Source organism: Engystomops pustulosus, chromosome 5, assembly GCF_040894005.1.
Source record: "Engystomops pustulosus chromosome 5, aEngPut4.maternal, whole genome shotgun sequence".
Taxonomy (NCBI): Eukaryota; Metazoa; Chordata; class Amphibia; order Anura; family Leptodactylidae; genus Engystomops; species Engystomops pustulosus.
Window position 1 is genome coordinate 90,979,788 of NC_092415.1, and position 12,821 is coordinate 90,992,608.

Sequence of the window (12,821 nt, forward strand, 5' to 3'; positions counted from 1 at the left end):
GTGTATAACGATACGAAAGTTCATTGTCAACGCTTTTTATCTGCCCCAAGCTTAATTCAGAAATATCATGAAACCTTACACAATATCAAATATGATACAAAAACAGAAATAACATAAGCAGTAGCAGTACAATGGTGCATCTCCAAGTGTGAATATGGACTAAAATAACTATTGATAAACTGTACAAAAGCTAATGATGGTGGGTGTACAGTGTTCACTATATGTTGTGCTTACAGGTGTATATGGACAGGGGCTCTTCATCAGAATATCCATTTAGGCTGTGGTGACATGTAGCATACATACAACATGTTAGCCAGCAAATAAATTGACTTGTGCTGCTGGTTTACCTGCGACTTACAACCTTTTCTAGTGCATGTGACCCCACCCTAAACAGATATTGTTGGTGATGACCACTTTACAGTGGGACACATTACAGTGTATTTACAAGTAAGGCAAACTGCAAAAAAAAAGCATAAAAGAACATGCATAAATATTCACATCAAAACTACATTGTACTCTCCACTGTATTCTATAGGGCTGAAACATGTTTCTGATGATCAGAAGACTCATAAGAACCCTAAGCTACGAGGACAAACAGCACCAGTTCGATCACCTACCAAAAGTCATGGTTCAAGCTCAAGTAAATCTACACCAAAACAGTCTTATCCACCTCTACTAGAGTTGGAAGGAAAGAAATGGAGAGTGGTAAGTTAGTGGGGCAGATTTATTAATATGTCTATGACAGAATTCTGTCATAGTCTGCAATAAAAAACAGTCTGCGCCACATACAGTATATAAAGGGTTTTAGACAACACTTTTGTGCCAAAAATAATGCTGACCTGACAGAATTTTGTCCTATATTTCTGGTGTACTATAAGCCAACTAAAAGGAGGTGCAACCAATTTTAAAATACAACAGCTTTATCATCCAGAATCAGACTGATATATGAGTCTTGTGCAGCATAAGACTGTCTTGTTTAACCCTGCACTGTCTCTCCTTACTATACTTTTCATAAAACTGCCCCTGCCCCAGTTTTTCTATATAATTGTCATTCACAACCTGGCGTGCCATGGTATGCTAGATCAGCTTAAAAGATACTAGTTGGGAAACAAAGATAAATGACAAGTTAAACAGAGTTTTTAAACAACTTTTTTTTAAATAAAAATAAACCATATATCTATCTGCTCAACTCCTCCCATTACATAGCATCATATCTACCGATTGGAATATATCTCCTGTGTGACAAAGTGCCTCTGGTTTACATTACTTATTTTAAATGGGACACCTTCTGAACATACTGGGGCACATTTACTAAGAGTTTTGCAAACTGCACTAATTGCAGTTTGTTGGTGTATAATGCAGAGTGTGCCAGATTCAGGATTTCTGGTACCCGGTCTCCATGAATGTGGCGCTCCTTGCACTGCCCCAACAAAGTTCACCAACTTTTTTTGTGGTGTATCTTTAACATAGGACTTTGCATAGGACTGGTACACGGTCTGAATGAGGAACGGAGCACCCCCTATTTTGTGTCGCATAATGCCTAGTGCAGCTGCGCCACAAAATGGTCATGTGCCACACATTTATGGTGCAGACACTTCTAAAATATCTGTGAAAGCAGTCTTAAAGAACATGCAAAGTCCATCAGAAAACTGTCGCAAAGGCCTTAGTAACTGTGCCCCGTTGTTCTCTAAGAACCTAAAAGACTTGGGTGCCATGCCCTTGGCAGTTGTCATCCCTCCCATGAAACCCTTTGCAACTCTGTAACTTATTGGATCACACTACAGCTTCACACTACTTTCACAATCCTTGTTGCAGTGTGCACATGGCGTCTTCACAGTACAAAACTCCCAATACTACCTCCTCCTCCTCCTTCCTTGTCCTGTCTTTCTTTTACACTTTTTAAGAAGCAAGATACCCGTATATACCCGTATACACTCGTGTATAAGCCGAGTTTTTCAGTACAAAAAATGTGCAGTCTATTACAAAAAAATGTACCCACTAAAAAAATAAACTTATATACTCACCCTCCGATGTCAGCGCGGCTCCCCGATGTCAGCGCTGCTCACCGATGTCAGCGAGACTCGTCTTCTTTCTTCTCTCATGGACGCGGCCATGTTTTCTTCCTGGCCGCGCATACTATGACGTCAGCAGCGGCTGCGTCATAGATGCCCCTGCTAGAAGAAAACATGGGGGCTGGCAGGCTGTATACTATTTGGGGGTGGCAGGCTGTATACTACTGGGGGCTGGCAGGCTGTATACTACTGGGGGCTGGCAGGCTGTATACTACATGGGGGCTGGCAGGCTGTATACTACTGGGGGCTGGCAGGCTGTATACTACTGGGGGCTGGCAGGCTGTATACTACTGGGGGCTGGTTGTATACTACATGGGGGCTGGCAGGCTGTATACTACTAAAGGCTGGCAGGCTGTATACTACTAGGGGCTGGAAGGCTGTATACTACCGGGGGCTGGCAGGCTGTATACTACTGGGGGCTGGTTGTATTCTACATGGGGGCTGGCAGGCTGTATACTACTGGGGGCTGGCAGGCTGTATACTACATGGGGGCAGGCTGGCTGTATATTACTAAAGGCTGGCAGGCTGTATACTACTAGGGGCTGGCAGGCTGTATACTACTAGGGGCTGGCAGGCTGTATACTACTGGGGGCAGGCTGGCTGTATACTACATGGGGGCAGGCTGGCTGTATACTACATGGGGGCAGGCTGGCTGTATACTACATGGGGGCAGGCTGGCTGTATAGTACTGGGGGCTGGCAGGCTGTATGCTGCTTGGGGCTGGCTAGCTGTATACTACAGGGGGCTGGTGGCTGTATGCTAATAGGGGCTGGCAGGCTGTATACTACTGGGGGCTTGCTGGCTTTATACTGGGGGGGTCTGTGACCAATGCATTTCCGACCCTCGGCTTATACTCGAGTCAATGGTTTTTCCCAGTTTTGGTGGTAAAATTGGGGGTCTTGGCTTATACTCGGTCGGCTTATACTCGAGTATACGGTATCTCTATTTTTTCTAAAAGGTACTTGTATTGCTCCTATAAATCTCATATACATATGTAGCATTTTTAGTTTGCATAAGAACTTTTTGTGTCATTTTGAGGCAATATAGAATGTTTAATTGAAGAAATTGTGCAACTCTATTGCATATTCACACAAACATGATAGATCCATGAAGACGATCCATATGGTTTTTTCATTTCACATACCCAGCAGTGGTGATTACAGAATGGTGAAGTGGCCCCAAGGCACTGCTTGCATCATGTGTTTCTATCATGCTCGTGCATAAAAGGTGGCCAAATCCACATTGTTTTTGAATTACCCATTGCATTGCTACTTGGCGCTGTCAAAGTTGTTTTAGTCTTTCTTACAGTTTTGTACAAAATAAAATTCAAACTTTTATATAACAACAATTCCTGTAATGGGGATAATGTACTGAAGAAATTCCATATGCATCTCTGTTCTACCTGTTATATCTTTGAAATTTAGGAGTACCATGAAAAAGTTAACAATTTAGTTATTTCTGAAACTGAACTGAAGCAAGTGGCTTATATTTTCAAGTGCAAGAACACAACGCTGCAAATTAAAGGGAAAATAAATTCCATAATAATAGGTAAGAGGAACTTACTGAGAAATTGTTAAAGCTGTGAGAAATGTGTAAAATATTTTATGATTTTAAGAAATGGATAGTATATCTTAAAAGCAGTAGATCAGAAATTAATGTTCTAAAATAATACATTTTTTTTTGTATAATTCTATAGACAACTGCGCAAAGCTTGGCCTGGTGTTTGATGATGTTGTGGGCATTGTAGAAGTTATTAATTCTAAAGATGTTCAGATACAGGTAAGAATTGGTCACCTTGGTGGAGGGGGTTTAAAAACAATTTTAAGAGTGACAAGTTAACCAGGCACAGTATTTGCTGTCACCATTAGAGGGAGCTTTGTTACTACTTCCCTATACAAATATATTAGAAAATTAAGAAACATACAATGAAAAGGTTACCATTAACCTTAATAAATGGGTAGGATATTTATCAAAGCTCTCATTGGGGCCACTTTTGAGTTTTATTCTGACTTTTGATTTTTTACATACCATTCTAATCAAAAAAATCATCAATCAGTTCTTTGATTCAACTTTGCTATTATGAACATCTAAAGATCTATTTTAAGAATAGAATCCCACTTGACTAGTATACATGTGGCTTTAACATATACACATTCCTGGATTCTATTCTGTATGCTCCTGGCTTTGTTCAGAGAAAAGCATTATAAGGATGATTTTTATAATAGTCAATCATTTTTATGGTACACATAAACTACAAACTAATGATATAAAGCATATACTGAAAAAAAGTATACAGTTGCTAAAACCATTCATATTGCAGACAGTTGCCTAGCAGTATGTTCAGTCCTCATTCTCCTGATGGCATTTACAGCTTATTCTATCCTATAGACCAGTGTTCTCCAACCACTGAGCCGTGGAAAACCTGGTCCAGGGCCATGGCCAAACTCTGTAAAAAACAAATACAATACTCACCTTACCCGTTACCCTGCAGCAGTCCTCTCTTCCTATACTTCATATCCATGATAACGCGCACTGGCAATAGAGAAGTTAAGGAGAAGACTGTTGTATGTCCGCTCCAATGTCCCCTTTCCTGTAGCATTTAGGGGAAAAAGGAAGGCATGCTACAGGAGAGGGGACATTGGAAGGGGAGCATGCTACAGAAGAGGGGACATTGGAAGGGGGGCATGCTACAGGAGAGGGGACATTGGAAGGGGGGCATGCTACAGGAGAGGGGACATTGGAAGGGGGAATGCTACGGGAGAGGGGACATTGGAAGCAGGGGCGGATTGCTATACAGGAAAGGGGACAATATAAGGGAGGGTTGTTTTTCAGGGAATGGGACCATATAAGTCCACACAGGGAGTTATGGTGGCGTATGCAAGCATATATTTTTGGTTATGAGACAATAACACCAGAAAACTGGTCCCTATAAAAAAATATATTCTCATAGCCAGTCCCTGGGCAACAAAAGCTTGGGGACCACTGCTATAAACAATATTTAGGGATTTAGAACGAAGCTCTTAATGGATGAAGTTCTCAGTTAGGTTTAGGACACAAGAATCCAACTTGGCTGTATCCACTTCTGTGTCCAAAGATAACACATGAAAAGGTGGGTGGCGGCTAATAGCACGGCATCATATATCCTCACCCTCTAGTATCTCAACAGAAGCATGGATCATTTCTTGCTATTCTTTCCTTGTACACTGTACTTGTTCTATTGGTCGTAAACTGTTCTATAATTTTACCCTTACAAAGGTCATAGGAAAAGTGCCAACCATTTCTATTAACAAGACAGATGGCTGCCATGTTTACCTGAGTGAAAGTTCAATAGATTGTGAAATCGTAAGTGCCAAATCATCAGAGATGAATATCCTCGTCCCACACAACGGTGATTATGTAAGTCAAAAAGCAAAATAAACCATTTTTCCATTTGCTACGGTTTTGTTTAATGTTCCAGTTAAAATACCTATATTTTACTACCAATAGATATACTCAATTTCCAACAATTACACGTAAAACATATATATCCTACCAAACCTTGATATGAAATCAGCCATAGAGAAGTGGTAGCCATACATTGCATTTTGAGGTCCACAGATGTGGGGAATCAGACAGAGCAAGCATTTTTTCCATATAGCTTCCTACATGTACCAGTTATATTTTTCCCAGGAAGTCACAATAGCATTAACAGCCAGTTGCACCACTTTAATGGATTATATTGTATCACTGTAATGGTGAAAAACACGTCAATACATTGGGACAGATGCATTAATCTCCTGCAACAGATTTTTGGCTGAATAATGCCAAGAAATGCCTTCCAACACATTTATGAAGGTTTTTAGACCCTTTCCTGGCACTATTCCACTTGTCTGACATATGGGCGTGGTTTCGGGAAAGGGGCATAGTCTCCAGAAAGCAGCCCGTCTTGTCAGGAAATAGTTTGTGCGGCAAAAAATAAGGAGGGTTTACCACATTGTGGCACACAGTTTAGACCATCTGAAGGTAAGTATAAAAGTAGAATTCGAGAATCAACACAATGATGAATCTGGTGCAGCACTAGAATAGTGTTCTCCAGATCTGTCCAGCCCTTTTGCCAACCAATTTCTGTGCAAATTGAAACAATGACACAATGAGAATGTGGTTTGTGTATAAAACCAAAGAGACACACACTAGATACCCACTATTAACCCCTTCAAGCCTAATTTGGCCTTAAAGGCACACTCATTTTTTAACCCCTTAACGCTGAAGCCACTTTTCACCTTCCTGACACGGACCATTTTTTAAAATCTGACATGTGTCTATTTAAGTGGTTATAAATTTGGAACGCTTTAACATATCCAGTTGATTTTGAGATTGTTTTTTCAGGACACATTGTACTTCATGCTGGTTGAGAAATTTAATAAATATATTTAGTATTTATTTATGAAATAAATGGAAATTTGGCAAAAATTTTGAAAAAAACAATGTTTTCAGAATTCAAAATTTTCTACTTTTTGGAAAGTTAGTCATATCACTAAAATAACTTGATAACTAACATTTTCCATATGTCTGCTTTAACTTGGCATCATTTTTCAAACATCTTTTCCTTTATTTTGGATGTTAGGAGGCTTATAACTTTAGGTGCAATTTTTCAGATTTTCACGAAAATCATCAAAACCTACTTTTGGAGGGTCAATTTAGTTAGAAGTGACTTTATAAGGCCCACATGACAGAAACCCCCCACAAATGACACCATTTTAGAAACTACACCCCTCAAAATATTCAAAACAACCTTTGGGAATTTTGTTAACCCTTTGAGCGTTTCATGAGCGTGAAAGATAAATGAAAGTGAAATTAGAGAAATGTAATTTTATCTTACTATAGATTCATTGAACACTAAACACCTTCACAATGGGTTAAAAAGGAAAATGCATTTTACAATGTTGAGGGCAATTCCTCTTGAATATGCCAATACCCATTTTGTCACTGTACCCTGCTGTACGGACACAGGGGGGCACTTGGAATGGAAAGAGCGTTGTTTCGTTTTTGCAGGGCAAATATGGCTGAAAAAGTTTACATGTGTCAGGATGCATTTGGAGAGCCATAGTGGTACCAAAACAGAGGAAAGCCCCAACATGAGACACCATTTTGGAAAGTGCACCCTTTGGAGAATTCAGCAAGGTGTAATATGTGTATTTTCCCTTACAGGTGTTTGCTTCAATTAGGTCCCTAAAAGGAAAAAGGTGAACATTTTCCCATAAAAGTCACTTTTACGGCTAATTTTTGTATCCCATAAGGCATTAAAGATGAAACAACCCCAAAAAATGTGTACTAGCATTTCTCCCGAGTATAAAATTGCCCCACACATGCAAATAAAATGTTGTATGGGTACGCAGTGAAGCTCAGAAGGGAAAGAGGGGCGTTAGCCAAATTTGACAGACATCCTTTACATGTGTCAGGATGCATTTAGAGAGCCGTAGTGGTACCAAAACAGAGCGGAACCCCAACAAGTATCACCATTTTGGAAAGCACACCCCTTAGAGAATTTAGCAAGGTGTAATATGTGTATTTGTCCGTAAAGGTGTTTGATTTAATTAGGACTTAAATAGATAAAAGGTGAACATTTTCTTATAAAGGTCATTTTACTCCTAATTTTATATAGCCACAAGGGATAAAAAAATGTAATAACCCCTCAAAATGTGTAAACCTATTTCTCTCGAGTGTAGAAGTACCCCACATGTGTATATAAAATGTTGTATGGGCGCACAGTAAAAGGAAAGGGGAATGTTTGCCTTTTAGAAGCCAAATTTGACAGAAATGTTTGACATGCATTTGGAGAACCCTAGTGGTATAAAACAGATAAGAATCCGAAAAGTGACCCTAATCTTTGAATGCACACCCCTTAGAGAATTTTGCAATGTGTAATATATGTATTTGCCCCTACAGGTGAATGATCCAATTAGGCCCGAATCATTAAAAAGGTGAAAATTTTCCTATAAATGTCACTTTACCCCTAATTTATGTAAGCCACAAGGGATAATATATTAAATAACCCCAAAAAAGGTGTAAAACTATTTCTCCCGAGTGTAGAAGTACCCCACATGTGCATATAAAATGCTTTATGGGCGCACAGTAGAGGAAAAGAGGGATGTTTGTCTTTTAGAGGCCAAATTTGTAAGAAATCCTTCACATGTGTCAGGATACATTTGGAGAGCCGTAGTGGTACCAAAACAGAGGAAAACCCGAAAAGTGACCCTAATTGTTGAATGTACACCCCTTGGGGAATATAGCAAGGTGTAATATGTGGTGTAGGGTAATACACGTGGTGAAATGAGCATTTTGAACATATAGGTGGTTTCCAAATATGATGTGCAATGGAGTCCAAGATGGAAATTTCAATTATTTCTGGAAAGTTCAGTGCCCATTATGTGGCGCCCCTTATGAAATAATGGAGGGGTATAGGGAGCAACGGGACATAACAGTTGTTACAATTATTCATTTTACCGAAATTAATTCACAATAGGTTGGGCGTGAATTGTGAATGTCTAGTGTATAAGGAGGTAGAATATACCAGGGGACCAACTAAACTTTTGTCACTCTGGAGTTGTCGCAGGTCTCTTGTAGTATGTAGTGTCCATCCTAACTTCTCTTTTGGAACAGACTGTTTATTGAGTCCTACCATTAGAAGCAGCAGAATTCACCGGGAAAATGCTCTCCTGGCAAAACACAGGAACATCTAAACCAGAGGTACTGGAGCCCCGTCCTTCTTGTCCCAATATTAGTTTCCTAATATCTTCCTCTTGAAAACAGAGAAATGATACGGCAGGACCTGCACATTGCAACAGCACGTAAGAGTTGTACAGCGTAATCTGTACAATGTGCACGGCCAGCGCTTTTGTACCAAATCTTCGTTTTAGTTGTTAGTGTTGCTTTTATTCACCCTAGCGATGCCCATTGTGACGAATATTGCTGCTTTTGGCTGGACCAAATCGACCAGCAAATAGCGGCAAACATGGACAGAGGGGGGCAACAAAACCCCTCTGGACCGCAAGGCAAAATTGGTGGCTGTCAGGAACAGCCGCCACCCTGCCCCGATCACCGTGTCTATAGACATGGTGACCGGTATTACTGACGTCATAAGTAAATTCGCTGCTATCGGCTCGTCTGAATTGATGAGCCAGTAGCAGTGATAATAAACTGGGGGTGTGTGGGGGGGACGTAACCCTTCTGGTCCATGGGGCAGGATGGATGGCTGTCAGGAACAACCGCCGTCTTACCCCGATCAGTGAACAGCCGCCGTCTTACCCTGACCGGTGTTGGAAAGTCACTACCCGCCGCACCGTTCTATAACAACGCTCGTTGGGAATAGGCTATACAATCTTTATTTATTTTTTAAGCAATTTAGACAAATAAGGGCTTATTTTTTGCGAGATGAGATGCACTGTAAAAAAAAACTTAATTTTAGTGGGTTTTTAGCTTATTGAAGAAATTTTATTAACTTTTTACGTGTGGAGGAAAATAAAATCATCAATTCTTGTTTTGGATTTTTAGCATTTTTGGGGGGGTTGTTCACTGTAGCATAACAATAATATATTATCTTTATTCTACGGATCACTACGATTACGGTGATACCTCATTTATATAGTTTTATTTTTATTTGTCCAAATTTATTGAAGGAAAACTAGAATAGAAAAAAATTGCATTTGTTTTAGTATTGCCATTTTTATAGTGGCATAATTATAGTATTTTTTGGTTTACGGAGCTGGTTGTAAGCTTATTTTTTGCGTGACAAGTTGCTCTTTTTATTGGTATCATTTTGGTGCTTGTAACTTTTTCGGATCACTTTTTAGAACATTTTTTGTAAAGCAATTTGATAAAAAGTTTTAATTTTTGGCAAGTTTTTTTTTTTTTTTTACCACGTTCACCGAGCGGGTCCAATTATGATTAGGATTTATTGTACAGATTGTTACGGACGCGGTGATACCAAATAAGTGGGGTTTTTTCGTGATTTAGTGTTTTTTATACTTTATTACTTGTGTAAAGGGAAATGTGGTGTTTGGGGGGACTTTCACTTTCTTTTATTATTTATTTTTACTGTAAAAAACCTTTATTTATTTATTTTTCCTTTTCTTACAGTTACTGACATCTAAGCTTGAACAAGTGATCTTCTGATCACTTGTTCAAGCTTTTTTTACAGGTTACACAGTGCAATACAGATGTGCATGCCCAGTGTCTTACAGCCGGGTCCTGCCAGAAGGCACGGACCCGGCACCGAGAGGAGGATCGCGCAGCCCCAGGCACCGGCAGTCCCGGGGCCGCGATCGGAGGAGCGGACCCCCCCGGTAAGCGCCGCGGGGGGGTCCGATTCAACTTTAAATAACTTTAAATGCCTCTAACACACCGCGGTCAGCGCGACCGCGGCGTGTTAGGGGTTAACACCCGCGATCAGAGAAATCTCCGATCGCGGGTGTTAGAGGTGGGTGTCAGCTATAACATATAGCCGACACCCGCAGCTTCTGGCCCGGGGCCAGAAGCTTGACGTAATAGTACTGCATTTTGCGGGAACGCACCTCCCGCGATGCAGTACTATTACGTCAAATGTCGGGAAGGGGTTAAATCTGCCCTGTGTCACTATAAGTGGTTATAACTTTGAGACACCTTAACATAACCAGGGAATTTTGAGATTGTTTTCTCTTGACACATTGGGGCAGATTTATCAAGCTGTCTGAAAGCAAGAATATTTCTAGTTGCCCATCGCAACCAATCATAGATCCCCTTTAAAATATTCATGAGCACTGGTAAATGAAAGTAGAGCTGTGATTGGTTGCCATGGGCAACTAGAAATATTCTGACTTTCAGACAGCTTGATAAATCTGACCCAATGGGGCAGATTTACTTACCCGGCCAATTCGCGATCCAGCTGCGCGTTCTCTGCGGTGGATTCGGGTCCGGCCGGGATTCATTAAGGCAGTTCCTCTGACGTCCACCAGGTTGCGCTGCTGCGCTGAAGTTCCCCGGAACGCACTGGAGTACACCGAGCCGGGCTCAGTGAAGGTAAGTGCAAGCTCAGCGACACATTTTTTTTTTTTTAAAATGCACCGTTTTTTCTGAATCCGTTGGGTTTTCGTTCGGCCACGCCCCCTGATTTCCGTCACGTGCATGCCAGCGTCGATGCGCCACAATCCGATCGCGTGCGCCAAAATCCCGGGGCAATTCAGGGAAAATCGGCGCAAATCGGAAATATTCGGGTAACACTTCGGGAAAACGCGAATCGGGCCCTTAGTAAATGACCCCCATTGTGTTTCAAATAGTAAAAATTTTGAAAGATTCTCCATTTTCAAAGTCCTAAATTTTTTACTTTCCAGGAAGATAGTCATACCACCAAATTAATTCATAACTTACATTTCCCAAATGTCTGCTTTATGTTGCCATAGTCTTTAACCATCCACTCATTTTTCTAGAAAGATATGAGGCTTAGAATTTGGGTGCAATTTTTTTTTTTTTTTTTTGGAAAAATCGCCAAAACCCATAATGAAATTATATTTCAATTGACTGTGAAAGACCTAAATAATAGTTAAACTCCCTAACTTACCCCACTATGGAACCTGCACTGCTTAAAATATGAATCGACACTTTTATGAAGTTATGATTTTTTATTGGGTTTAAATAAAATGGAGGTGCAATTTAGAAATTCATTCATATATTCATTTTGGCCCAAATATTAAACATTCACAATGGTTCATACAATGGCGGATCCTCATATGGGCGGAAAGAGTGAGGCCCCTTCCACACTAGCGAGTGTGATGCGATGAACTCGCATCACACTCGCAACGCAAGCTGCCGGGAACGCACGGCCCGAACGCTGCACCGCGGGAGTGAACTCAGCATGTCAGTTCACTCCCGCGGTGCAGCGTTCGGGCCGTGCGTTCCCGGCAGCTTGCGTTGCGAGTGTGATGCGAGTTCATCGCATCACACTCGCTAGTGTGGAAGGGGCCTGAGCCTACTGATGGGTCCTTGGCCGCCCAAACCCCCATTATAATTTGTTTGGTCTCCGTAACATAAGTCAGTGGTGCTGCAGAGACTTGCCATGCCTGCAGCAGCACCACTGAAAACTGAAAACGTATAAAGCCTCTAAAGCAAGCTGAGCCACTCTCTGTGTGCAGCGCATGAAATAGTTAATGTTGTGCCTGCTGCATCACTGACATGCTTCCTCTGCACCTCCCCCATTGTGCAGACTTCACTGAAATTAAAAAGGTCTCAGGTACCAGGATATAAGGCTGAACTGGGAGGGGGATTTATTTTGGTTGTGGAATGCTGCAGAGATCTGGTAGTCGGATGTGGGGGAATGGGTGGGCTGTCCGAGTCATCCATTTATCCACTTACTCTGGAGTGAGCTGTTAATAATTAAACTAGGGGGAGCTGTGTATGGCGGCTGTATAAAATAAAGCTGTTGTGCTGTATATGAAACTAGGGGAAACTGTATAAAGGGTAGTATATAATGAAATGGGAGGGCTTTATATGGGGGTCAGTAACTCAATTGTATAAACTAAATACACTATGTAACCAGAGGAGGCTATATAAAAATGAAGCAGGCTACAAAAAGGTATTATGTGTCAGGGTGCTTTAGGGGGCTTTATATGAATTAGGAGGGTGCTCAGCATTATGTTATAATAACAGAGGGGTATTTATTAATTAGAGGACACAACATGTTATTGAGGTCACCCTTAACATAAAGCTTTTGCATTGGTTTTTTTTTTCATCTAATGCAAC

The 12,821-nt window shown here is 40.9% G+C and overlaps 1 protein-coding gene across 1 annotated transcript in view; it reads left to right on the forward strand.

Moving 5' to 3' along the window:
- Nucleotides 1–12,821, forward strand: part of CAP2 (cyclase associated actin cytoskeleton regulatory protein 2) — a 98,715-nt gene that overhangs the window by 72,601 nt on the left and 13,293 nt on the right. Inside the window, exons 9-12 of the mRNA XM_072152649.1 lie at nucleotides 536–705; nucleotides 3,497–3,620; nucleotides 3,769–3,851; nucleotides 5,328–5,468. Coding sequence (XP_072008750.1) covers nucleotides 536–705; nucleotides 3,497–3,620; nucleotides 3,769–3,851; nucleotides 5,328–5,468 — 518 coding nt within the window. The remainder of the gene's footprint in view (nucleotides 1–535; nucleotides 706–3,496; nucleotides 3,621–3,768; nucleotides 3,852–5,327; nucleotides 5,469–12,821) is intronic.